The 27,723-nt window shown below is 51.3% G+C and overlaps 3 protein-coding genes across 8 annotated transcripts in view; 2 read left to right on the top strand and 1 right to left on the bottom strand.

Annotated features, from left to right (window-relative positions):
* The window catches only part of DNAH17 (dynein axonemal heavy chain 17), a 38,655-nt gene extending 36,760 nt beyond the window's left edge, over positions 1 to 1,895 (top strand). For both annotated transcript variants that reach the window (XM_052807558.1, XM_052807557.1), the window contains 2 exons: positions 519 to 744; positions 1,520 to 1,895. In XM_052807558.1, coding sequence (XP_052663518.1) covers positions 519 to 744; positions 1,520 to 1,767 — 474 coding nt within the window. In that variant the 3' untranslated portion in view covers positions 1,768 to 1,895. The remainder of the gene's footprint in view (positions 1 to 518; positions 745 to 1,519) is intronic.
* Positions 56 to 21,386, bottom strand: PGS1 (phosphatidylglycerophosphate synthase 1). 5 transcript variants are annotated; one of them, XM_052807563.1, is made up of 11 exons: positions 21,319 to 21,386; positions 15,775 to 15,964; positions 14,544 to 14,621; positions 13,884 to 13,964; positions 13,332 to 13,431; positions 12,464 to 12,653; positions 11,925 to 12,103; positions 10,450 to 10,983; positions 6,039 to 6,187; positions 3,547 to 3,689; positions 56 to 1,701 (listed from the first exon to the last, which is right to left on the bottom strand). In XM_052807563.1, the coding sequence occupies exons 1-10, from the start codon at positions 21,369 to 21,371 to the stop codon at positions 3,570 to 3,572; spliced, it is 1,674 nt and encodes a 557-aa protein (XP_052663523.1). In that variant the 5' UTR covers positions 21,372 to 21,386; the 3' UTR covers positions 56 to 1,701; positions 3,547 to 3,569. The 5 variants fall into 5 exon arrangements, with proteins under 5 accessions (XP_052663523.1, XP_052663519.1, XP_052663524.1 ...); XM_052807559.1 differs by lacking the exon at positions 21,319 to 21,386 and adding an exon at positions 20,684 to 20,874; XM_052807564.1 differs by lacking the exon at positions 21,319 to 21,386 and adding an exon at positions 16,627 to 16,833.
* Positions 21,387 to 23,270: 1,884 nt separating this feature from the next.
* On the top strand, positions 23,271 to 25,941 carry SOCS3 (suppressor of cytokine signaling 3). The gene is made up of 2 exons (XM_052808916.1): positions 23,271 to 23,359; positions 24,019 to 25,941. Exon 2 carries the CDS (start codon positions 24,086 to 24,088, stop codon positions 24,713 to 24,715), a length of 630 nt encoding a protein of 209 aa, XP_052664876.1. The 5' UTR covers positions 23,271 to 23,359; positions 24,019 to 24,085; the 3' UTR covers positions 24,716 to 25,941.
* Positions 25,942 to 27,723: the final 1,782 nt, after the last annotated feature.

Raw genomic sequence — 27,723 nt, 5'->3', positions numbered from 1 at the left:
AAAGTTTAGGGTGCAAGTGGATACCACAGAAGACCAGGAATCACCTCCATCAGTGTACAGTGGTTAACTGGTTTATTTTTCAATATTAATTTAAGCAGTCTGAAGTACCTGAAATGGCCTGTTACCCCAAGAATGAGAGCAGAAGTTTGAAAACAATTCACCATTAGAGTATATCACTGTTTCAAAAGAATATTAGCTAACCCCACCATAACTTTATATGTCTCAGAAGAAAAAAATATTTAATAAAACCATCTATTTAAAGTGTGGCTTTGTTAAAAAAATAATAGGTATTTACTGCAATCCAAATTAACAGTTTTAAGTTTCGTTGCTGCAGTGAAATCTGCTATTTATTCATCACAGACCACCTCCATCCTAGTCTCCCCATCTGGAAGATTACCTGAAGCTCATGTTAGGCACAGTGAAGCATCAGCTTTTTGTCATGTCATATCTCAAAGTAGTATTCTGCTGCTCAAAGGCCATGCTTCACTCTGAAGTACCTTGCTGGTTTTGTTTTCCAGGAACTGGAAGTCTGGACAACAGACTTTGTGCTGCCTGCAACAGTGTGGCTGGCAGGATTCTTCAATCCCCAGTCTTTCCTCACTGCTATCATGCAGTCCATGGCCAGAAGAAACGAATGGCCACTGGACAAGATGTGTCTTTCAGTGGAAGTGACCAAGAAAAACCGCGAGGATATAACAGCTCCACCCAGAGAAGGCTCCTATGTGCATGGATTATTCATGGAAGGTAAAAGACTGCATCTTTTATGAGATGTTTCAGACACAGAGAAAGCCCAGTTCAGCCTTAAAAATTCTTACAAACAGAACAGGTGTTAGTATTCACTGGCTTATTTGAATTTGTACAACTTTTGCAAAAGCTCCAAGCAGCAGAGCCTTTATTCCACGCTAATGTCAGACACGCCAGCTGAGGGCAGCACCCATCCAGTTTAGAGTCTCACAAAGCAGAAACTGGTTTTTGGAAAAAGACTGCGTATCACGAACCTGAGGACTGGGCTGTCTGAAGCTAGATGGTTCTAGTGAATAAATATATTACGCTCTTATTTGATGTGTGAGCAAGACAAATCAGGAAACTCAGAACCTAAAATAATTACTGCTAAAAAATGAGGGGGAATGAGATGGCAGTATCAGCAGAGCACCAAAGGAGTCCACTTAAACAAGAGCACAGACCACACACAACAGCTTATCGTAGCTCCCACCACAGTCAAGTTCTACCTTCAGCTATGCAACTTTCATGCAAACCTGGTGCTGAAGGGATGAGTAGGGACAGAATTTATTTAGACATCCCACATACAGTAAGGCAAAATGCATTCATGAGTCACAGTGAGATGATAACACGTTAGCCCTAATGACTACTAAGCCACGGCTACCCAATTTTCATACTCCATCCTCAACTGTGCTGCTAGAGCAACTCCTTCCCACCCATTAATAGTTATGAAAACAGCCCCCTCTAAGTGAAAAAGCCACTGGGTAGCTGGTACCCTGACAATTTCATAATATTGCAGGCGCTCGATGGGACATCCCTTCTGGTGTGATCACAGACGCTCGACTGAAGGAGTTGACACCCATGATGCCAGTCATCTTCATCAGAGCCATCCCCGTGGACCGCATGGACACCAAGAATGTCTATGAATGTCCTGTCTATAAGACACGGATGCGAGGTCCCACCTATGTCTGGACCTTTAACCTAAAGACAAAAGAAAAAGCTGCTAAGTGGATCCTTGCCGCTGTTGCTCTGCTCTTACAGGTCTAAACTTTAATGACTATGGAAAACAAACAGCAAATGCTTTTACTTGCAAAAAACCTCAAAGTTGTGTAACTTAGACTGTTTGATTGTACCAGAACTATTTTAGCAAAGTATCAATAAAAACAGTGCTGGAACTGCTGTCATGTGGAGACTGCTCTTACAATACATGGAGTTTCTCATGATGGATACTGGTTTTCAATTGGTGGTTTCTGATAAAGTGCTGGTTTAGAGCCAGACCACCAAAGGAAGCCAAATGGAGCAATTGCATGCAACTATCCGGATTCCTTTCCTTCTCATAGCTCTCTGTCTTTCCACAGCTATTTGTTTGATCACTCAGTGCTAACTGTGAGCGGAAATTCATCAAGCCGTGTGCATGACACATTCCTGCATGGAAGCATGTATCTGTTTAGACCAGATGGAAGAAGAAAGGCACGGATTTGACCCAGTTCACCAACACATCAACCCATACAACCCAAAGAAAGTCGAGCTGCAAACAGATCAATCTCTGAAATATGTTTGTTTCTATTTCTAGGTTATAGAATCTACTCTACCCTTTCTTTCACAACAAATAATTTGTACCAGCAGTAACACCTATTAGGTGGTTAGATCTGCTCTCGCCACCATATGGAAGCCAATGCCTGTCCTTTTAGCATAAAATAATTCAGCAAAATCCCACTCTGTGAAATATGTGAACAATTAGTTCTAAATACAGTTGCATAAAACTTCCCTCACAGCTAGTGGTAAGAAAAGCCACAAGGGGAGGCAAGTAGAGCTGCTTATTTCTTTACAAAGTAGTAGCATTTAAAATAAATTACCATTAAGTTTTACACTTACCATCAGCCTTTTCAAGTGCCAGAAATCCCTTTTGTTAGCAATACAAGATCAGAACACATTGCACATACTCCACCAGTGAAACCCACAGGGCAGCCCAAGCCTGCACTCTAACACATTTTTATCTGGCTTCCCAACCACCTTCTTTGCAGGACATGTTACGCTTTGAGCCTCCCACTTTCAGCAAGTAACATCCAAAAATCACATCAGCACCAAAAGTCCTTTCATGCCCTCTCCACAGTTCATGAAAGACACTCGTAACACATCTTAACATGAAGGAGCCAGATATACAACCCCAGAGATGGAGGCCACATTTACGTAAATAAAATGGAGGCGTGAACGCTCAGCATCAAGGGCACACTTAGGTGCCAACTGCACGGACTATGTGCACAGCACAAAAAAAAAAAAAAAAAAAAAAAAAAAAAATCTAAGAGCAATTCCACGAAGCTGAGAAGGGCTCCAGCTACTGGGCAGTCGAACAGCCAGGCAAATCCAGGACACTGTACAAAGCAGAAAAGCAAAACCAACTGCCCCTGTTAACCAACACCTACAAGGTTAAAGCAAAGCACTGATGAGATAAAAAGAAGACAGAACATTTTAAATATTCCAACAATGTTTTCTATTAGCTAGTCGAGATAAAATAAACACAGTTCCTCTCTACAAAACTCTGAAACGGACATTTCAAAAATGGAAGTTTTATTTCTATGCATAGCAAATACCCTTGTATGGGTTCTCTTTCATTGACCCTTCCAGAAATTCTAGTAGATGAAATTCAATATAGGCGTTGAGCAATGATTCTAGTCAGTGGCAAGCACCCCAGAAGAGAGATGTCTGTTTTCTCCCCACATCATCTATGTTTCCATCATCTGTTTCTTCCACATGACAGAGAGTACCACACTTATTAATTGCAGTCAGTGCAATATAAATTCCCCATAAGAATGGCAGAAAACTCACCCAAAGCAGCAACTTCTCTTCTTTCAAAAGAAATTCTTGATCAGAGGTGTTACCAGCTTCACCCACAGTTTCACGTAACGATTTGGCTGCTCAAATGTTGATGATGAGACTACACCTGAGCAGAGGTAAAGCTGCTCCTGCTCCTATACAGGGAAAGAAACATCATCTGAGTAAATCCTAAGTGTTAAATTATATAATGGCCTTTAAGAAAAGCAAATTCTCAGATAAAACTGGCCACGGATCCTGCCAAAAGGATGCATCATTTCTCCCACAAGCCTGAACATAGGAGTCTCATTCCATTCAGCACAACTCAGAGAGTAACTAAGCCACCAAGGAGCTAGCACAGGATCTGTCCTTCACATCCGCCTGCCACAGCACTCTACCTTTTGATGACTATCAGTGTGCTCAGTAACCCAACCTCAAGAATTAGCAATTTAAAGTCTACAAAGAGCAAAGGCAGAAGGTTTTGCTTTTTTGAGCCCCACAGCTGCAAGAGAGCTGAACTTCAGTTTCAGAAAAATCCTAAATCCCTCGCTGTAATTGCCAGAAAAGGAAACCTTACCATAATCTCAAGAGACTGGCTTACGCAGCTCTTTCTAGACACAACTCAAGTGCTGTGTTTTCAAATGAATATGCAGTCATGATTTCAACTAAATTACCAGAAACACTTAGGCTTCTCCAGTGTGTATACTGCTGAAGGAGGAAATGAACCATCATGATGATAATACATGCTCGCATTGCACGTGAAAGCAGCTGTTTGATCAAAGGTAGAAGCGGTTTTCTTATCAAAGCCAGTCAGGTTTCTAGATTTGCAAGCAAACAAGGAGCAGATCATCTACTCTAAGTCTGTTCATAATCTTTTTTTCATTAGCTAAGCTGTCACAAACAACAGAAAATACCCTGCACTGTTTAAATTCAGGGTGGAACAGGGAAGCAGGAACCAAGCACTGGAAAGTAACACCAAAAAGATGAACCTACAACAGAAGGAAGACATTTGCGTGCCAAATCAGTCTAATTTTAGAACCCCCAAATGCTCCAAGACCTATAGTCAGCCCTGCTGTGAAGATTCTGCACCACAGTCATCTGATACAGTGACATCATCTGATCACTGGAACCGAGACCAGTTTTCTGAATTGAAGTTCAGCTCATTCAGTGGAACATCCAAAGATACCCAGACCACTCAAATTTCTTCCCAAATCTTACCACGCATTTTTTAAATGGAACTCAATGTTACATAGGCAAAGTGATTTCATGGCAGCGTACCAGTAATGTATTAAGTCTTCTAAACAAAGGTCACAGAACAGTAAACAAACAGCCAATCTCAAAATCAGCTTCCAGCAAATGGGAATGGTTTAAAGCCCTTTAAATTAGATCACTGCAGCACTGTTTGAGAAAATTCCTTTGTCATATTTTCATTGATTCTCCCCTTCCATTAGAAACAAGCAGAGGCAAGATATGAATTGAAATATTCAAGCAACTCTTCCAGTAATAGAATTGTTTTTGATTAGATATACTCTGACTCATCCTGTGGAAGAGCCCTGATGCAATAGGGCAATTCCCATTGATCTTGAAGACAACTGTGCCTTCTTATGCCAGGACTTGGCTTAACGGAATACATTTTTGAGATCCCTAAGTCACACACAGAGGCACCAAACCAATTTGCTTTGTATCAGAGCACTACATGAGAAATTTACTTGGGACACTGTCAGTTCCAGCAGAAGATTCAGAGTCAAGACAGCTGGAGAACGAGACAAGATTTAGAGAAGCAGCAAAAGTCCTGAGCAGTCCAAGGTGCCTAATTAAAAAAAACCCAAAACCAAAAACTGGGACACTGAACATTAAACCACTGAAAAAATGTTTGTGTGAAGATTATATAATGTCCTATTATTATTCAAGATTATATTATGTCATATAACTTCATGGGCAATCCAACCAGCCCAGAAATCCTCCTCTTGCAGAAACTACACTAAGATCCACAGCCTGTGGGCAGCCACCCAAAAGCTAACTGATTGGCATTTATATTCCTACAAAGAATTTCCCAAATGCCTGAGAAGCAAAATCCTCCAAAAGTCCAAGATCAGCAATTCAAAGGGCCTGACCTCATTATCCTAGAGCATGGTGCAACCTTGGCAATGCCCAAATACTGGGTCTAAGGCCCAAGAACGTGCTGTGTGATCAGTGAGCAGAGGAGAGCCAGCAGATCCTCTCTGAATGCTGTGTCTCTCAGCATCCAGTGCCTGAGCACTTGCGATACTCAAGTTCACTGGGGACACATGTTCTTTCCCGTTATGGCCTCCATTTCCCAGAAACAGGCACTTGCAGCAGGCATCTCATCAATAGTCACTTAACTGACAGCTCCTTGAGACTTCCCATGCTCAAGAAGGTTTTGAATTATTGTAGCTGTAGGTTTTTACTGCAACTGCGTCATCAGCATTCCCTGTGTGACCAAGACGCACAATATCCATGTTATCTCCCCTTAATCAGCCACTTACCTGATGGAGTTGCTGCTGCAAAGCTTTATTTTCTGTCACTATCGCAACCTGAGCTTCCAAGTCACGATGAACCGATCGATATCCGAAATTAGGAGAGCCAATCAGAGTTAGGCAGGGAAGATCGCTTCCTGCCAGGTACAGCCAGAGACCTGCAGGAAAAACAGGAGAAGAAAGGAAGTGTGGCAGACCAAGGAAACGACCGGAGTAGCCTCACACAATCACTTCACTTAGAATGAATTAAACATGTTAGATTACAGTAACTATAAAAGATCACGACACAAAACAAGCTTCCTTGCAGATGGTCTAGCATGTCTTGTAAAGCTTTGTATGACTCCTGGGGTGCAGCTTGCATTATCCAAACTTGTGTGCTCTTAACAGGGGGGCTGCAGCACACTCAGTGCCGCCCTAGGGACACATTCTTAAGAATGTAAATACACTGCATGAAGGACCCCCAAAATAATCTAGAATGAGTTACTATCATTAAGTTAGAGGTCGTTTTACACCACAGCGTATCTCAGAAACACTGAAATAAGACAAACAGTTTTTCAGTAAAGGAAAACCTACACCAAGCAACAGAGCACCGGGAAGACAAGCCAGGCCTGGACCGGTCAGTTCCAGAACTGGAAGCAGTGCAGTTGCACACTGACTAACCTCTCTCCTGAGACTACACAAGACAGCGACATGAAGAGGCATCTCCCTGCTCTGACAGGTGAATTCACATGAAATAAAGACTTGTAAGAGAAGTGCAAATTCTCACCCACTCACTTCCCGAGGACCCACCTGAAGATGAAATCAAACTCTTGCCAGGATGCAAGACTCCCAAGTCCACTCACCACTGCAGTTCACACACAACTTTGCCAGTGCAACAACAAGACCAAGTGTGATACAACCCAGGACAGTTTTTTCAAGCGCAAGATGGAAGCCCCATGCTATTCTCAAGCACGCCACTGTAGCACAGCAGGAAAGAACAGCTAGGGATGCCACAGGAGAGCAAGGACTATTGCCAAGGAGAGTCTATACAGCCATTCTCTGTGTATAAATGGACCCAAGAAGTGTTTGCTTTCCACCTGGCACGGCACAAGTGCTTAGAACAGCCCCGGGCAGGTCCCCGATAGATGGCTTATCCCTACTGCAAGTCACACAAAGACTACAACAAAGAAACTGTAGCATAAAAACCACCTAGTACTTAAAATAGAAGCAGGTTTCCTAACTCAACCCCAGAGCAGTTCCAAGAATGCCTTGAGTAAGAAGCTGCCGATTCACCGCTGGTTCCTGTAACCTCCTCCCCGCCCCCACACCGCACACAGTCAGCAGCTTCGCTGCCACTTTCAGTTACACCTCCTGGCTCAGCACTGGCACTGCCCATAATTCAGTGGCACAACCAACTCCTCCACAGGCTCACCCCCACCCACAGAAGGTCAGGAGTGCCAACGCAGGGGGCTCCGGGAGCTGCAAAAAAGCACCTAAGTGGCGCAGAGATTCGGCAAGTTCTGCCACCAAACAGGATGGCTGCCACAGGCTGCGTGGTGCCCCGGCCCAACTGCGCACAAGGCTCCCAACAGCAGGCCAGAGCTCTGCCTGGGCAGCAGCTATGAGGAACACGCTTCCCCACTCTTTCTAAGTGGTCACGCGGCAGCCCTAAAGCCTTTACGGTCTCTCTGGCTTTATGGCCACCTGGCAGGATCTGCTCAAACAGTGACTCACCTTTCCAGAAAGGGGAAGCGCAGTTTCCCAGCTGCCATTCAATAGCAATAATGCAGGTTTATCTCGGAGCAAACAGGCACCTGCCCAGCGCTCTGTCACCCAACACTTCCATGGAAGGGACCCTACTCCTAAAGGATGTACCTGTGTCACCCACACCACTACACCCAGAAATGCAGCAGAAGACGGGTAGATGTGCACTGCTGCAGGTAGGCTTCATGATGTTACACCCAGGAAAACCTCTCTCACTGCAAAGGTTTGCATTTCCTACTCACACATGAACGACGGCTGTGCAGTGCTCTGAACTGGGCTGCTACAACTGCACTTGCACTGAATGAACTTGCACTGAACGGTCGTAACCCTGGTGGGAACACACACTGCTGGAAGTTGTGTATGAGGATACGACATATTTTAAGAGGAGCTGGAAGGGTTTACAAAACAGCAGTCACAGCACCACAGCATTTGGTCTAAATCGGCTAGGTCCTATAAGAGACTAAGGGGTCTCTTTTGCTTTAGCCCAAGAAGGAAGTATTAACGGGCACTATTGGCTGCTAGGGACCTCACATCCTCTTCCAGGAGCCAGATTCCAAGTGCAGCTGCCCTTCATCTGTCTCCAGGGTTTCCTGCTTTTCCCTCTTCTGCCCTGTCCTGTCCTCTCTTTCACATACACTGTGTGACTCCTGCAGAAGGAAGGCGGGTGAATCAAACATGTGCCAAAGGGCAGAGCATGCCAGAGAAGGGAGCTACAAGCTGATCCTTCCAGCACTCCAAACAGGAAATGGAAACAAGGCAGCAAACATCTCTGTCCCTCCTGCCAAGCACAGGAGCTGCTGAACTTCAAGTCTTGTATCCCTCTCTCAAAGAGAATACCACACAGAAGATGGAGCCCAAAGCACTTCCACAAGAAGGCACAGCTGGCCCAAAAAGGGACGGACTGCCACGTGCACTTTGGTAGCTTGGAAAAGCAGCCCATCCTTCCTAGCTCAATCAGTGCCAAACCACAAAATCCCACTTGGAGTCAGCAGTGCCCAGCAAGAGGGGGAACCTGCGAACCACAGATCGCTTCAGCACGTGTTTCCTGGAAGACAGACCACACAGGACTTCCCAGCCAGGCAGGCACCTCCTTCAGGCTGCCCTGGATTGAGATAAGGGGTTTACTGCACTAGTTACTGATCTCACTGCAGGAGAGGCACAACACTCGTTAGAAAGGTTTGTAGTTTCGACATAGAAGCAGCCTAGTAACAGTCATGGTTTTTTTCAGTCAAGAGAAGGCCTACTCAGCAGCTTTCTCTCCCTACCACCTCTGAACCTTCTTCAGAACAGCCCTGCAGGAAGCAGGGCAGATAGAGGCATTCCCACAGTCATTAACAGCTAGTCTTAAACAAACAACAGGAGAACTCCGGAACAGGCCGGAGCCCAGAGCCCCAGGGGCTGCATCCTTCCAGCTGCAAACAATGGAAATGCCCCTCAGCACACTGCAATGCCGGCTGGGGAAACCTGCATCTTAATTAGTGCCAGACTGGGTAGTGCTTACAGTAGAGTTGTCCTAGGGGACCAGTGAGCCATCACAGGAAGTGAGACAGTGACACGGTGCAGAGCTCTGCTTGCAGAAGATTAGAGGAACAGAAGATGCTGTGGTACACAGCAAAGAAGTCTCAGCTCAGCCAAGGGCATGTCTGACCATGAGACCAAGTCATTTTGGTGCACCTCCACATGGGAAGACCTTAAGAACCTCAATATAAAGTGTCACATGCATCAGACTCCTCAAAAAAAAAAATCCTCCATTAAGTAGACTTCCTAAGCTATTTGCATTATTAAAATCCACTACTGAGCAATCAAACACTTACTACTGTGTATAAAGTAGGAGAACATAAGAGTCAAGGACTGCATTTTCTGGAAGGAAAATTTAGAGAGACAACCAGCAACAACCAGTCAGGGGAAAATATTCATGCTTTGGTCAAGGTGGCACTGAGCGTGTGAAAGCTGTACACAATCTATCAAGCAAGAAAGAACCTGGGGTCTTCTACAGAATACCATGATGGTGGTATTAATTATTTTTGTTTATTATTAACTACATTTGTTAAGCAATATTCATTTCTCAGCAACTTCCCCTCCAGCTCCCAGAAGGCACATGGGTGCAGTTATTCACCATGCTGCACCTTCCTGTATGCCGTAAACAGGAGCTGGTACAAATTCCTCGACACCTGCGTCATCCCCACAAAGACCTCCTGTGTCCAGGACCACTGGGGAGTCACCACTAGTGAGCTCCCTTCCCGCTTCTGCCGCAGATCCTGCCCTGGTGTCCCTGACACAGTCATCGCTTCTTGTTGCTGAAAACTGGCAAGAGGGATACGAGAAACTGAATCACAACTGTTACTGCGATCATAAATACATCCGGATGCCTCCTATTCTTTCACATCAAGCTGCACATCAAGACAGTGCCTAACTGTCACCACAGGGACAATTCTTTTATAGTCTCTGGGACTACATTCGAATCAGAAATCCAGATGCAAGACATGACTTTGCATGGTTGTCCCCCGAGTGATCCAAATCTTCCAGGTTTATGCAAGCAACGTTTGAACCCTGGATGAGTATTTTGGACGTTAAGTCTAGACTAGACCCAGCCATCCCCCCGCAAGCTGTGCAATCCAAATATGCACAAGTCTCAAAGGCCTTCTGAACAAGTCCTCTTGGGAAACAGACACCTTACCTTTGGCATGGAAAGTCCACCCAGCCCTAGAGTACTCCTGCAGTTGGACCCTCTCCTGTTGGTGAAGGTAGCAGACCTCACTGTAAAATTGGTGTTCAATGTAAACATAGGCAGCCGGGATGGCACCTGCTACCCCTTTGGCACCAAAAAAACCATTCACCTCCGGTGAGGCCAGAAGAATCCGATACTCAGCCCTAGTGCCCAGAATGAGGTCCATGTAAGCTTGTGTCAGGTTGAAGTAGCCAGTGCTAAGGTATATCCTGGCATCCCTTTCAGCCTCTGTCAGCAGCGTCTCTGTCACCATCTCATCTATTTGAATCCCAAAAGGTTTCATTTGGATTAAGGGATAAATCCAGGTGTCAGGTTCTGTTTTCAGACCCCCAGATGCTTGAGAGCCTTGCTGGGATAACAAGGAGCTGCCTTGCTGGCTGCTGTGGAAAGTCTTTGCATGAAGGAGCTCTTGTCGTGTCCTGGCAGAGTTGATCACCTCCATGACTCTTCGATTTGCTATCTCACAGTAAGCCACCTTGTCTCCTGCAGGAAAACCACAACAGATCACGTTTGAGACCTAAAGGTACAGAGCTCAGAGCTACGCATCACCTATTATGTAGTGGGAAAAACTACAGACAGGACACCAATATCAGAACAAAAAGGAGCTAACACAAAGACCACACAATTTCTTCCCTAAGTCTCAAAACCAGATTTTTTTAAGGTTAGCAAAGCTACATTACAGAAGAAGAACATTCAGCTTTAAGAAGAGTAAGAAACTTGACTAGCAGCAGCTTGAAAAATCCACTGAAAAATGAAAAGACCAGGGCAAACCTAAAATGGTAACCAAGAATGAACTGGAACATACAAAATAAACCAGTGCCCACGGTCTAAGCTTACATCACACAGCAGTGCACAAGGCCAGGACAAAAAACTTATGATGCAATCAGCCTGACTGATAGATGGTCTTCTCTGCCCACTTCAACACTTGTTCTCAGTCTTCCTAATTCAATATTCATTCGATTCCCAGAATAGACTCAACTACAAAATATTAATTACCCAAAAGAGCTCTACATTCATGAAACTTTCAGAATATGTACACACAGAACATCTAGAATTAGACATCAATATCAAAAATATAAAGAACCTTTCAAGGAATACAAGTTCTTATTTAAGGTCATGAGCAGCAGAATTATGAAGAAGCAATGAGACAGTTACAGAGGAACTTTTAGCCTTTGCACTCTCTGTCACATTAGCTGGTGATAGCCACTGTGCTAGGAACACTCTGATAGATCCAGTCTCAAAACTCTAGCAATCTTGATTTTAATAATGGATGGCACAGATATGGGACACCCCGCAGTCTGTACACAATGGTCAGACACTCAGCAATTCACAAATGGATGGAGTTGAAGTCATCCTTAAACCCTGGCTGTCACTCTCCTCCTCTGGATTGTATCATCCAACCAGAGAAGACAACTGCCTCCTACCTTGGTACGGATGTACCATCCCCTCCATCATCTGGACTGTATCATCTCGCTGTAATTGCAGAGACACATCTCCAATCGCATCCACTAGCTCCGTGAAGAAGTCTGCAATCTCAGGAGAGTCCTGCAGGAGAACATAGCGGTCCTGACGATTGGTGAAGTACAAATCACTCAGGTTTGCGCTAGGAGAGAAAAAGAAGAGTTGAGTTCCAGAACAGAGCACAGGCATATGATCCTGAACACCCCAGCCTAGGTTACAAATCTCACTCTGCATACAACTGGACTAAAGTACAAATTGGCCATTTCCTTTTGAATCTCGAGAAATCTTTCTTTTTTCCTTTTGAGAAAGACTCTCTCTTTCATATGAGAATCTCACGTGGAAGAGCTGTGGTTACTCTTCTATCTCAGAAGAGCATTGATACGACCACTACAGAAAGACCAGATGCAAATAATGAAGTTCAGACAACATTGGTAGCATGCATACCTTGCCTCAAAACCTCAGCTAAATGAACCATATAAGGGCCTAAAGAGGCAGGACTCACCCGCTCAGGATCACATTGTCATCAAAGAGATAGACCTTGATGTGCTGCAGTCCAATGGTCTCATTAAAACGCTCTGGAATCAGGAGCCTGAGAAGTCCACGCAGGTTTGGGGTGTGGAAGAGGGACACACGGACTTGCTCAGGAAATCGCTGCAGCAATGGAATTAGCATCGTTCGAGAATTCTTCCTGCCTGGGAGACAAGGGGAGTTTCACACACAGGATCACACCAGACAGGGGATACATCACGGCATGGCACCACAGCTCCTCAGCTACAAGCTGGTTACAGAATGAGCAGGCATCGCATCTGCTGGCACTTAATGTGTTCTCCTTTTTCTTTTTTTTTAATTGCCTTCATTTGCACTATGTCAATATTGAAATCGACATCCAGAACTGTAAGTTCTTTGATGAATGGGCTTTGGAAACAGTCACTGAGCAGGTCTGACACCATTCAAGCTTCTTAATCAAGCCACACCTAGCACTAGTAACACACTACAAAGAGTCACCACAAAGGTTTCTGCTTAAGTCTACTGCTACTTCCAACAATTCCCACTTTCCTTTCAAAATGAAAATACAAGAGCATGATGGATAAGGGCAAATGCACTGACAAATGAACTACACAAGAAAGCACAAGTTGCACAAAGCAGAGTTTGACCCTTCTTACTCCTACCACCTATTTTCAGAAGAAAAGCTGCTCAGCTTGAACATTTTCTGGGAACAAGTAGTTACTGGTATACAAAAGGCCAGTTTTGAAAGGTATATGATTTAAGCAAGTAGGTCCAATTGGTCAGCCGCTCTCTCTGAAAAAACAGTTTATCCAGCCTAACTGTAAAATAAGCCTTTGAAGAAAGCAAAGCATCATAATATCTACCCCGAGATCCCCTGGTGTAGTCAAGAAGAATAGAAACTTTGAGGTTAGACGATCCTTTTGCTTGCAGTGATTTCTCCAGTGTTTCTTCTAAGCAATCGACCTGCAGAGAGAGATTTCTCTACTCATTACAGAAAGCAAATAAAGCTGTATAAGGAAGGCATTCAGCAGCCAGGAGGCTGGTGGTCGTGAAAGCTTCCACACCCTGGTATGAGTCTTTCCTAATCATGCAAAACACTGCTAGTTTAGACTTTGCATCTGTCAGACTGGCATCCTACTCTATCAGCCTAAAGCAATACATGAAAGGGCATAGATTTTACATGCGCACATTCTTCAAGCCTCTGAAGAACAATTAATATTAGCAGAAAAAGTCCCAACATCATTCCCAAATCACAGATTTGCATTACCAAAAAGAAACCTTGGTAGTTCACAAACGATGCAGAAGCAGTTTTATTCCTTAACTACAAGGCTGTTTGTCACATGCAAATTCAAATCTTGTGTACAAGTCCAGACAAAGCCAGGCATAAAACCCTGTGCAGGACTCTCCACCTTTACCCTGCTGTGGAATTTGCATTCTAACATAAGAAATTGGCCAAGGTCAGGCTTCCCTAAAGGTCTTAGGTAATGCTTTTGTTTCTAGAGGGAAGAACAGGAAACAGATAAGGTAAACAACATGAAGGAAAACTGACCTCTGTCTTAAATGCAGAGAGCTAATACTGCCTCTGCATACTGTGCTTGGAGGACAAAACATAGCACTACATACACACAACTCTAATCATGTTCAAGGAAAATGCCAGGAAAAAAAATTGCCCATGATCCCACGGTTCTGCAGAAACCCTTTGAAAACTATGCCAGTAACCTCTAACAGTCTGAAAGATCCAGGCTCATTATCCCGTGAAAAAATTCAGTAGTTCCACGGCTCTGTACTAGGACTAAAACAGAAACTCCTTGCGCCTCCCTTCCAAATTCCTCCCTCCCCCACCCCACGTATTCCAAGTACACAAACGCAGCCAGGAACCCTGAGAACACTCTGAAGGAGAGGAGAAAACACACATAAAGTGAATCCCTATATGGAAGTTTTAAGGTCATTACAAGCTCACAAATTGTAGCTCACGTACACCTCTTGTACCCACAGGAACAGGATGCTTTTTGCAAAGGCAGGCATTTTCTTTCTGCATTCACTTTCTCCCCTTCCCAAACCCTTTCCACACTCACCAGCTCCTGTTCAAGGAGCCCAGTTCCCAGGTATAGTGAAGCCATCACCACTCGCTGCTTGGCTGTTTTTATCTGCACCTGAGAATAGCAGAAAATAAGTTCAGTTTCATCCTTGGTCTCTGTGATCACTAGGAACTAATGATCCAGACCACAGAAGAGCTGTGGTTCCCCCGAGGAGAATCACTTTAGCCAAATCATAGCATCGTCTCCCTTGCCTTGCAGAAGGAAAGGCACAAGGATAACACACCGATGGCAAAGATGTAAAATACACAGGTCTTTACAGAGCAACATCAGCACCATTGTTGCATCCAGAAATCAAGGAAGAAATCAATGCTTTCTGGAAAGCTGAGGAACACATTCCCTATTGCTAAAACTATTACATACAAGAGCAGTTAATAAGCAGTAGCTACAACATTGGGATTGTATCAATACTGGCAATCACAGCTTTCATTCCACAACTGCTTTAATCCTTTGTACCCCATCCTGTGAACTAGCTAGAACCTAGAGACCTTTGTTTACAGAGCTCTCCTCCTTTCCCCTGTGCTCACCACTGATGCTGCAGGGGGTGGTAGCTGCTGCCTTCATGGCCCACCCAAGCCTTGTTCTCCAACAGCTTACCATGGCGATTTAAGATCATGTTTCAGAAGTACTGGAATTTGCTTTAAATACGCATTGTGAAAAGACTCAAGCAACTGAGCTAAACAAAGAAATTCTCACCTCAGCCCTACTATTTACCTAAGAGATACAGTATTACAGGATTCACACTGTAATGACCCAAGAGACCTTTAGGAGGGATTGCGGGAGCTGTGCTTGTTTTGTATTGCAGAGAGGAGGCTGGGGGGCTGGTCTAACAGCAGCCTGTGACTACTTGAAGTGTAGTTACAAAGATGACAGAGCCAAACTCTTCTTGGTAGTTACAGCTGAGCAGCAGCCACAAAGAGCTTTGGAAAGTTCAGGGCTGACACCAGAAAAAAATTGTAAACTACTAAGATGACGCAGCACTGGAACTGCTCGACCAGAGGCAGAACCTCCATCCTCAGCCATTTTCAAGACTCAGCTAGACAAAGCCTGCCTAACCTGATCTAGTGTTGAAAACAATCCTGTTTCAGGTTGAAGGTTGGACTAGTAAGCTGCACATGCTCCTTCCTAACAACTTGTCTATGATTCTCCATAACCTCTGCAGTTCCCAGTCCCCAAAAACCATTCCCGCAACTTGGAACCCACAACTCACCTTCAAGAGTTCATAGAATTCAGCTGGGGATGAAAGCACCTTGACATGTGAGCTGGAGATCCCAAACTCTGGAACCAGATTCCTGATCCACTGGAACCTGTGTGCTCCTTCTGGACAGAGCGAACAAGGTGGGGCTGTGATCACAGGAACAGGAGGTGTGAGCAATGGGGCTAGAAGAAGCCATGATGATCTGTGAAAAGAAAGATGGGAGAAATTCTTTATGGTGGAGCCTTTGCTTCCCACAAACAGCCTCCAAGTAGGTAAAGAGCTGCAACCAGGGCCAATACATTGAAAGGATCCACAATGGCAAGGATACCTTTCACTTTTCCATAATCCCAGCTGAATCACCAAAGCCAAATCTAGAAATAGAAAAACACAGGCAAAAGGTGGGAGAACAGATCTTAACATCATCAGCTCCCTCCCCTAGCTGGCAGGGGAGATGAGGGGAAACAACTTTTTCATCAGAACAGGAACACAGGAAAGGAAACAAGCTGGAAACTGAGGATGTTAACTCTCCCAAACACCCACAAATCAGATGTCTGGCAGTGCTGCTGCAGTACCTGCTATACCTGTAATCAGCCAGTTCTGAATTGCATTTATCACACACGCATCAGCTTTGCCATGGCCAACAGTCACTGTCATGTCCAGCTTAGTTCTCAGCTGGGCTAAAGATTAGTTGTTTCTATTTCAGACAAAGATGTTTTAAAAAATCACGCTACTCTAAAAGTTCCTTAACAAAACAGAAAAATGTCTCAGCCCCTCAAACTTATCCAAAAATGATCTACAACACGCAAAGTGCCTGAGTGCAAGTCGTAGCAAAAGCAACGAAGTCATAGCACCAGAATGACATACCAAAGGATCGAATGTATTTCAACAGGTACGAGCCAAGAACCACAACTGAGAAACATCAGGTAGCCCTCTACAACCATGCCACCTGCATTCTGCACAAGTAGTAAAAGAAGGTCAAGACTTCTCTTGCAAATGTCAAAGCAACTGTAAGGGAAACAGCAGGAAGCTCATTCTTTAAAAAGAAATTTCTGAACAAATTTAATTCCTTTGAAGTCACTTAGGGAAGAAACCAACTTACTGCTAACAGTCATGCTTAGGGGGGGTGACAAGAAGCAAATGGCATCTTTTCTTCTGTAGAGGCTTCACGCATGCAAATTCATCAAGTCATACAATAACCCCTGGTAGGAGTTTGTCCACATGACAAAACCACATTTCAGCACAATTAGCAGCAGCAGCTCCCATGAGATCCAGGAACTGACGAGCAACGGAGTGAACTACATCCCTGAACCTAACAGAAAACATTCTGGTCTGCAAATCCTACTTGCAGGAGTCAGACTTGCTGTCAGGACAGAACCAAGGCGGCTGGTCTCATCCCAGAGGAACGCCGGGTCCCTCGGGCCAACAGGCAGCCACCATCTTGTGACCCATCCTGATGCGTTCTGCCACCACCACACACCAAGAAGAAATTTGATTATGACCTTTACCAGAATTTGTTACGAAGAACTTTTAGGTTTTACCACAATCCAGAGCCCAAATGACCACAGATTCCAGGAAGATGATTTCACTCATTTGCTTAACGATAAAACACTGGATCTTCACAAGGTTTCCGAATAACCCTTACGCAGAAGCCAGGCAGTTTGCAGTTGCGTTTCCTGGAAAATCCACTAGTTTGTCACTGACTATTCATCGCAACAGAAATCTGAGTCAATTTGTGCAAGAATTCCTAGGATGGCGGTTTTCAGCAGATCATGTGGGCCAGGCTTAGACTTGACACCCAGAAGTTACACAGATTACCAACATAGTCTGTTAAAAACGATGGAAATATTCCACAGAAGGTGTTAAAAAAAAAAAAAATCAAAGCAGAAAAGAAATATAAGAAATACTAGTTTTCAAGCACATTCTAGTCAATCTTTACAGAACCTGAGCAGGACCTTTGCGCATCTTTGCTTAACTCACGTCTCAAGGCACAGGCTGCACGCTGGGAGCAGAGACCCACTGCTACGTTACCACCAAGTGAACACGGCAAACAGAGCAAGGAAGACTGAGCTACATGAATTCAGACTACCATCCAAAAATACTTTTTTTTAAAAACAACAAAATGCATGGCTGGCCGAGCAGTAACAAAGTCAAGGCTAAAACCTAGCCCTGCAGATTATAAATTACGTTCCCTGGAATTACTCCCACTGAGGTAATAGTGGCAAATTTTACACATTTTACAATGACAATTTAGGGCAAGAGGAGATAAATATTTTTCTTATTATTCCGTTAGTCAGTCCTGGCCAACTATACTTCTAGAAGCCAGTACAGTGGCTGAGAAGCCACTTTCCAGAAACATGATTCTAAGAAGCCATCTTCTGGCAAAGAGTATGAAAACTGCAAGTTAAACTGCATCCTCACTCTACGCAGCCGAATGTTACATTTATGGATTGACCAGGCGCTCTTCAGGCAGCCCCTTCCCGGTGCTGCTGAGGGAGTAAAATCGATCTGCATCACCAGCACTATTTGGTTTGAGCCTTCAGATTAATTCTATGCATGTATTGACAGCCACTAATTCTATACTTCAGATTTTTTACTGCCTACACAATTTACAGTATATCTACACTGTTTGATCTTTTAATCCAATACTGAAATTTTAGAACTTATTTAGTGTTGAGAGCCTAAGGCTTTTATAATTTTAAAATAAATCAGTATTTTGCTCCAGCCAACAGTAACAATGGCACAGCAACCATCTACCAAAGCAGCAGCTTCTACCCACCAGCGATTAAAATAGCTGAAGCGACTCCCCAAGTACGACACAACTGTATGCGCACAACAGTCAGAAACCACGTAACGTTATGAAGAAATCATCAAAATTCCATATTTCGACAAACCAGCTTTCAGAGAAATGGAAAATGGGGCAGAGGGGAGCCTTTCCCATGTACTCCACATCATCGAGTTAACCACAAAGAGAAAACAGAACTGAAAGGAACCACCTCAAATCTTTTCTGCATAAAAAGTTGACCCTAAATATAAATGAGGGATTTTTTGTGTGTGTTCTATTTTAAAAATTGTGGTTTTGGTACACAGACTCATGATGGAGCTGAAACACTCTTATTCACTGTAAAACCTCATCTGCAGAACCAGAGGTGATGTGAAACTGCAGGATATGGTGCCGTCCTTTCACCCACGCATACGTCATCACACAGGGGGATCTACAAATTGCTTGTCTTTGAATTCAGCTGTCTCTTTCCAGGGCTCAGTCTAGCAGTTTATCTATGCTAAAAAACACTGATGAAACCAAAAGAGAAATTTGAAAACAATTTCCTTGGCTCAACCAGGAACATAGAGCAGAGTACAGGCTAACACAGGGCTCTGAATCAACGGCAAGGATGACTGCAGCACATCTGCTGTCCAGGGGGAAAAAGAGAGTGAAGACATGCTATGACACCAGAGATGCTACCCTTACAAAAATAAGTTTAACTCATCCGGAAAATTGTATCAGGCACCGTACTAACTAAAACAAAACACAGCATCCTTCTAGCACTCTCTTACCAAGTACAGTGCAAAGTGATGCCTGAAGACTGGGGAAAGAGACCTTTTTTAAAGACTCTTTCGAAGCATTTTCTTTGATCACTTCTGAACCCAGGACGTGGTTCTACAGAAAGACAATCATCTCTGGTTTTTTACTGTTTTGTTTCTAGTGTTAATTGTGCTCCTGATTGCACAGCCCCACAAAAGGAGCAGCACCAGCAAAACTAAGGCAGCGGTGCAAAAATAAGGAGAGTAGAAGCTGTTCAGGGAAGCGTGGCTGTGAAAAGACTGACTGGAGGAACCGCAGTCTGAGGCTGCAGCTGCGCATTCCCTTTAGCAGGGCACACAAGCCAGTCTGGCACCGAGAAGGGCAGATCTACCTCCCCACAGCTGCGCCTTCCCTGTCCCTTCCGCTCTCTGGGGAAGGAGAGAGAGGAAAGGGAGAGTTTGGGCAATTTTCTTCAGAGGTCAGCTCCTGGACCCTGCTCACTGCGCAGCTGCCCAAGAGAGATGCCAGGAAGAGGAATGAAGGCCCGCTCGCTCCCGCAGCGGCCCACTCAGATCTGTTTAAAATGAGGGTGAAAACACCCTCTGTGCACAGTTCGATAATTCACCTGCTCCAGCACAATGGTGACTGCCACTGGAAAGAGCGGCCCTCTTCCCCCCTCGCCTTGTGCCAGATGCAGCCCCAGCACAGACAGGACCCACACCTGTTCTCATCTCTTTTCTGACGGGGAGCAGGGGGGATCTCACCTTCCAGGGACAACCCCCAGCCCAGGCGGGTCGTGCCTAACACCTAAACCCCAGCCAGGGCCGCTCCAGAGGCTGATCAGCACTTGTGATATCCAAGGTGGAAAGCTATCCCTAGCAAACAAGTAATATCGTTTAGCACCTGAAAGGCAGCAGGAGTAAAGTAAATAAAAAAGAAGGAGAAAATACAGTACCCCTCTTGTCCTAAGGACAAATGGACAGCCAGCGCAGACTGACAGCCCAAAGCAAGCTTAAGGAGCAGAACCAGCCTGGACCCGAAGCCGCCTTTTCAGCAGCTGATTCACTGTGGAAAACAGCAACCGCTTCTGCGGAACCGGGGGGCCGAGGGGTCCCTCACCGCGTCGGGGCCGTCACCTCCCGCACCTCCGCAGCGTTTTTATCGGCCTCGGTCGGGCACACGGGGAGCAGAAAGCCCCGGGCAGCGCCGCGCCGAGAAAGGAGAAGCGGCGGGCGAGGAGGCAGCGCGCTTCCCGCCCGGGCCTTCCCGGATAACGCAAGGCCGACACCGGCCGAGGGCTCGCTGCCGCCCGCCGCGGCCCGGGCAGGGGGGGGGGGCGGGGGGAGGCGGCCCAGCCGTAGGCACGGCAGCGGGGCCCCTCGCCCGGCGCGGACTCCTTACCTGCGGGCGCGGCGGTCGCGGCCGCGGGACAGGCGGTCGGAGAGGCGGCCGAGCAGCGCGGCCAGGCCCAGGCGGCCCCGCGGTAGCCAGGCCGACAGCCGCCGCCACAGCGCCGCGCCCCCCGCCGCCGCCGCCGCCATCAGCCCCGCGCGCCTTCCGCTTCCGGCCGCTGCCATGGCGACGCACCCGCCCTAGCGGTTCCGCTTCCGGGCCGCCCACCTCCCTCCCCTGGCCGGGTGTCCGTGTGTCCGTTCCCCCCCACCCCCGCCCGAGCGCGGCGGCCCGGGGCCTCCGGGGAGGCCTGGGCCGGGCCCGGCCCGGCCTAGCGCCTCCCTGGCCCGCAGCCCCTCCGCGGCGCCAGCCCTGCCCGAGCCCGCTGCTCCCGGGAGGCCCCAGCCCGGCCCGGCCCGGCCCGGCGGGCAGACTCGGCGTCTGCAGCGCACACCGGCTGCAGCTATTCGGCCCGGCCTGCCAGCGGCTGCCGCCCCCCCCCCCCGGCCCCCCGCCGAGCGCGGTGGCGGCACGGAGAGGCCGCTCCAAAACGCGAACGCCGCTGCTGGCGGCGGCGGCGGTCTCGGTCTGGGCTCGCTGCCCGGGGGCTCCTCCTGGCCCACGCACACGCAGGGCGGCTTTACCCACGCCTCCAGGCACACTCGGGGAGGAGCAGCCCGAGCCCCGGGAACTTCATCGCCGTCCCGGCGATTTCAGCCCCCCCCCCCCCCCCCGACCTCCCAGAGCCCTTCTCCTCCCCTCCCACCCCCTTCCTTCTTGGAGAACCCGGCCCCGGGGAAACGGCTCCTTCCCGCGGCGAAATCAGCGCCTGCCCCGCCTCCCCCCCCCCCCCGGGGACCGGGAAGGGCGTTGGTGTACGGCCACGGAGGGGAGAGCCTGTCCCCCGCCGCCGGGGTCCCCGCCGTGTCCCCCCCACAGCGGGCAGGGCGAGGCGGACACCCACCCACCCACCGGGGGGGCCGCGGGGGCCGCCGCCGCGTTTCTGCCGCCCGGCCCCGGCTTGCGGACAGCCCGTCCCGCCGCAGCCCCCCGGCCGGAGCCTCCCGCCCCGCTCCCCTCCCCGTCCCTTCCCCCGTGTTTCACCACTCCTGCCTCAGGCAGAGCTCCAGAGCTCGTTTGCATTTCAGACCAGCTGGTTCACCGCAGCCTCACTTCCCAGAACTGCTCTTCTTGTGTTTATTCCTGACTGGCAGAGGCAGCAGCGGCCGCAGCAGCTCCTCCAGGGCAAATTAAACTATTTAAAATAAAATCCACTGACAAAGTCTGGTTTGTTTTCGAGGTCGAAACTGACAATTGCCAAACGAAAATGCAGAGAAACCAGGTGGGGAAGGGGGGCCCCGGCCCCCACCTCGGCTCCGCTTGCTCTCCGCTCTGCCAGGCCAGGCATGGTCCTCTCCCATGGCACCGGTGCTGCGGCTGCTGGCTCTGGCTGCCAGACCCCAGCCGGGGCAGAGGGATGAGGAAATCCCTTCGGGACAGAGCCCCACAGTGCCCGCCCGGGGGCACCCAGCCAGGGGAAGGAGGGCCCCGGCTTCTCGGCCTCGCAGCGGCTCCCCACCAGCCTGCGACGGCTCCGCAGACGGGCGCCTCGGCCCCTGCCCTCTGCCGCGCTGGGTGCCAAAGCACCAACCGCACGGAGCATCCCAGGGCTCCCAGAGCCAGCGTTGTCCCCAGCCACCGGCCACAGGCACCATCGGAGCCACCGCCACCACCGTCCCTCACCGCCCTCGTGGGACACAGCTGCCCGGGAGCGGGGCTGCCAGCAGGCTGGCCGAGCTGCTGCTGACCTGGACAGCTCCTGGGAGCCCCCAGGTACAGCCTCAGGAGAGGATTCGCCCCTTATTGTCCCCAGACTTGTAGTTCAAGGGTTTTTTTCTTCCCACAAGCCTCCTGGGAAGCACAGCCGAGGCAGCCTGGCACGTTGTATTTGAAATAAAGGCCGGCAACGTGGGGATGCTGGATCCGCTGCCCCACTGCATCCGGCAGCCCCCCCCCGGTGTACCCCTCCAGCCAGGCCCAAGCCGCCTCATTAGGGTGCGCCCGCGCCTCTGCCCGGACGGGGTCCGGCTGACCCCCAGCAGCGGCAGGGGGGGTTCGCAGTGCCCTCCGGGGGCACCGGCATCCCCGGTCCCCAGCTATCCCCCTCCCCGGGGGCCACCCGCGGGCACAACTCCACAACTCCCACCCCGGTGAGGGTGTCCCGTGGCCCGGGGGGGGGGGAGGTCTGGCGGCCCCGGGGCTACCCGCGGCCCCGCTCGGGGCAGCCCGACCCGGCCGGACCCGGCTTTCCCGGCTGGGAGAGGAGGGAGGGGGAAGGCTGGGGTGGGGGGGTGGGGGGGCCGCGGCCGGGCCGGCCGGGACTCTCCTCTTCTTAGAAGGAAAGAGCGTGAAGGGGAGCGGGAGGGGGCGGCCGCGCTGCCCGGAATGGGCCGGCGGTGGCTGGCGGCGCGCCGAGGCGGGCCGGGCCGGGCGGGGCGGCGGGAGGGCGCCGGGGAGCGTTACAAGAAGCCGCGCAGTTCCAGGAACCCGAGGGCGGGCTCTGCGCCCGCTATAAGAGGCCTCCCCGGGCAGCCCCAGCAGCTCCGCCGCTCGCCCGTCCGCCGCCGCGCACCGGTCCCACCGCCGCCGCCGCCGCCGAGACCGGCCCCGGCACCCGCGCCCCAGGTACGGCGCTGCCCGGGACGGGACCTCGGGAGGGGGGGTGGCGGGAACCGGTGCGACCCGCGGGGAGGGATGGCCGGGCACCGGGAATGCCGGTGCCCCCTCCCTCCCTCAGGAAGGGATAGCCCGGGACCGGGGATGCCGGTGCCCCCCCCACCCCACCGCCCCTCCGGAGGGTGGGGGGGAGATAGCCGGGGGCCAGCGGAGCCGGTGCCCCGCGGCGAGGGAATAGCCGGTGCTCCCCAGGGAGGGTGGTAGCCGGGGATGCCGGCGCCCCGGGAGGGCAATAGCCGGAGACCGGGAGTGCGGTTCCCCCCCGGGGACGGTGATAGCCGGGGATGCCGGCGCCCCGGGAGGACAATAGCCAGGGGGCCGGGGGTGCGGTGCCCCCCGGGGAGGGTGATAGCCGGGGATGCTGGCGCCCCGGGAGGGTGATGGCCGGGGATGCCGGTGCCCCGCGGGGAGTGAGACAGCCGGGGACCGGCAGAGCCGGTTTCCCCGCGCACCCGACCCCCCCACCCCCGGCGAGGGAGCAGCCAGGGTCGGGGGATGCGGGTGCCCTGCGGGGGAGGGCGATAGCCCGGGACCGGGGATGCCGGTGCTCCCGGGAAGGGACGGCCGGGGACCGGGGGTGCCGTGGCTCACCGCTGTCTCTGCCGCAGGTGATGGTGTAGCAGCGGCTGCTCCCGGCAGCAGCACCCCGAGCGCGCAAAGCTGGCTCCCTGCGCCATGGTCACCCACAGCAAGTTCCCCGCCGCCGGGATGAGCCGCCCCCTCGACACCAGCCTGCGCCTCAAGACGTTCAGCTCCAAGAGCGAGTACCAGCTGGTGGTGAACACCGTGCGCAAGCTGCAGGAGAGCGGCTTCTACTGGAGCACGGTGACGGGCGGCGAGGCCAACATGCTGCTGAGCACCGAGCCGGCCGGCACCTTCCTCATCAGGGACAGCTCGGACCAGCGGCACTTCTTCACCCTCAGCGTCAAGACAGAGTCGGGCACCAAGAACCTGCGCATCCAGTGCGAGGGCGGCAGCTTCTCCCTGCAGAGCGACCCTCGCAGCAGCCAGCCTGTGCCCCGCTTCGACTGCGTGCTCAAGCTGGTACATCACTACATGCCTCCCGCGCCCTGCGCCGTCCCCGAGCAGCCGGGGGAGGCCCTGCACCCCAAGCGCACCTACTACATCTACTCGGGTGGCGAGAAGATCCCCCTGGTGCTGAGCCGCCCACTCTCCTCCAGCGTCTCCACCCTGCAGCACCTCTGCCGCAAGACCGTCAACGGGCACCTGGACTCCTACGAGAAGATGACTCAGCTGCCGGCTCCCATCAAGGAGTTCCTCGACCAGTACGATGCCCCCCTCTAAGGGGCCGGCGGAGCGAGGTTACACGCTACAAGCACAAGAGCAGGGGACAGGCACAACACCCCACCGGTGCGGGGACTTGCAGGGCACACCAAGCCTCTCCCTCTGGGAAGGAGAGGAGGGGGACTGGGGCGAGCTGCCGTGGGCCCGGGGCTGTGGCCAGCACAGCCTGGCGCCCTTGGTGCTGGGGGGACCCCCTGAGGAAGCGCGACACCCCCTCTCCGGGGGGAAGGAGACTGCTCCGGTCGGACTGCGGATGTTACAGTGCGCCCAGCGCAGAGGCCTCCCCGTCGCAGCTGGGGAGAACCTGACGGCAAAGCCCCCGCGGGCTCGGGCAGCCAGGACGGCACCCGCGGCACGGGGTGATGTGCGCCCCGGCAGCCGCATCCCCGCTGCCGTGGCGGGACCACACCTGGGGGTGTCCTGGCGAGAGCCCCCTTCTGCCACCAGAGAACGGAAAGCACTGGAGTCCAGCCTAGTGCCTGATCACTTTTCCTCGGTTTTAAGGGGAAAGTGTTTTTTGCCCGTAGTGTACTTTACCTCTTGCTGCCTCCTTGTGGGTGGAAGCTCCTTTCACACCAGGCCCCAGACTTGGAGGTCGCTGCCTTTTTCCCCTCGTTGCCATTTACCAGGGGACTAAGCCTTAATATTCTCCCTGCCCCATGGTCTGGGTTACTGCACATCGTTTGGTGACGCTGCGTGATAATGGTCCCGGTGACATGCCGTGAAGCCTGAGGGGAAACAGCGTGTCCTGACATCGCTGAGAGTCCCACGCGACCGCAAGGAGCACCCTGGGGACCCGGTGCTGCTGCTGGACTGTTACTCCCAAGTGTTGCACCCCACCTCTGTCCGGCCGCTCCCTGCAGACCCTGGCCATGCTGCTCCGTGGGGGCACTGATTCCCATGGGAATGCGGCAGGAGGATCCCCTGGAGCGCACTGTCTCGCAAGTGCTTTTCTGTGTCCGCCCGGAGAAGCGGTTGGGTTTTTCTGGCTTTTTTTTTTTTTTTTTTTTTTTTTTTTAACCGAAGGGATGTTTACAGGCCAACGTGAATCACTGTCTTTTATAAAGATTCCATCTTCACCTCCAGCCTCGAGGGCTGAGCAAAACCATGCTTGAAAATTCAACCAAAACAAAACTCAGATGAAACTTTGCACATATTTATATTTATATTCAGAAAGGAAATGTTTCCATAATTTATAATAAAGAGCACTATTTTTTAATGAAAAACCTCAGATCTGGTTTGTTTCCTCCCCTGCACCCCCGAGGCCACTCAGGCCCCCGGCGTGACGCACGTCCCTCCCTGGCTGCTGCCCTCGCTGTGACGCCGGGATGGTGTTCACACCACGTAAGCGCCGGCTTCCTGGAGCCGCTTTCTGTGCTGGGGTGATCCCGCCACGGTGACTCACAGCCCCAGCGCTCAGGTATGTCTGAGCCCCCCGACATCGCTCCGCCGGCCGGGCTGAGCCGCGAGGCACTGCGGGGATAGGACCCGCTCCAGGCACGTGGTGCAGCCGCAAACTGGCCCTGGACCGTGGGACACGGCCCATTGCCCTGGGCACGGTGGAGCCGAGTCGGTGGCCAAGGCTGGCCTGTGGCACAGCCCCGCTCCGCAGCGCTTGTGCCACGATGTGCTGTGCTGTGCACCGAGTCCCTCCTGCCTCCCAGCCTGGCCCCAGCCCAGTTTTGGGAGGGGAAGGTGGAGGCGGTGTGCGATGGGGTGAAGAGCTGCGGGAACAGGGCACCGAGAGGTGCGGGGTTAGAAAAGGGTTTGTGGTGCTTCCACTGCAAGTACAGCGGGCTCAGGGCAGGGGGGGGCTAAGCAGGAAGGCAGAGAGGGTTAAGCAGGGAGGCCGAGGTCCTGCTCACCCCCACGGCACGGAGTTAAAAGCTCCATCCCCGAGACGTTGGGGCTGTCCTGTGCAGACTCCAGCCTGGCCCAGAGCAGGTGCCCGAGGAAGGGTATGAGAGGAGGAAGAGGAGGGAGAGGATTTCCCCCGGCGGTCTCCCAGACCCCAGCAGCGCCTGGTCCCCTACTCTTGCCTCCCTCGGAGGCACTGGCCGTGAGAGTGAGAACCAGATATGGGAATAAACCTGCAGCTCCAGCTGGCTGGAGAGGAGAGGAGCGTGATGCCTGCATCTGGGGGGGCGTAGGGGAAACTCCTGGGAGGTGGGCAGCCCCCCACAACCCCGCAGAGCCCCCGGCAGCAAGGATCAGACTGTGCCTGGGCACCCTGTGCTTCACAGCCCCCGCAGCATCGCCAGCCCCGCACCGTGGGCACCGTGCCAGGCATCGCGCACCGTGCTCCCGGCCGGGAAACCCCAGCCGCTGGGAAAAGGCTTCCCTTAGGAATCACCCCAGAGCAGAGGGATGGCAAATGTGCCCGCTCGGGCCGCAGGCACGGCACGGTCCCAGCGACTATTTTGGTGCTGCTCTCCAGGGCCACGGCTCGTGGGCTGCCAGGAAGCGCCGCACGGCCTGCCCGGGCACCCGCCGGAGCTATGCAAAGAATGTCCATGCGCGCGGGTGGCCGCCCGCCAGGCCCTGCCGAGGCACATCCCCGACGTCAGGGCTCCCGGCAGCACCGGTGACTCCCGGCCTTGTGCCAGGGAACAGGGTGGGAGCAGTGCCGCGGGCAGAGCAGCCCCCGGCTGGCGGGAACCATCGCGCCTGCGGCGCTCACAGCACCTGGGGAGGGACCTGGAGCATCGTGGCTCGTGGGCAGAACAAGGCACGGCAGGGGATGGGGAACCGGGGCCCTGGGGGGGGCCGGAGCACCCCCAGACCCCCCTCCCGGCAGAGCGAGGGGGTTCACAGCACCCGATGGTGGGGCAAAGCGGGGAAGCTGCCCTCCCTGGAGCAGCTGGGCTGCCTGCAGCGGCCCTGCCCAACAGCCCCGGCTGGACCCCAGCCTTCCCGTCCCTGCAGGAACGGCCCCAGCTTCACCGCTTCCCAGAAGGGCCCCGAGCGCCTGCGCCGCCGTTCGGGGGCCTCTTCCCTCCTGCTCAGGC

The sequence above is a fragment of the Harpia harpyja genome, chromosome 14 (genome assembly GCF_026419915.1).
Source record: "Harpia harpyja isolate bHarHar1 chromosome 14, bHarHar1 primary haplotype, whole genome shotgun sequence".
Taxonomy (NCBI): domain Eukaryota; kingdom Metazoa; phylum Chordata; class Aves; order Accipitriformes; family Accipitridae; genus Harpia; species Harpia harpyja.
This window is presented reverse-complemented; position numbering and strand designations above follow the sequence as displayed.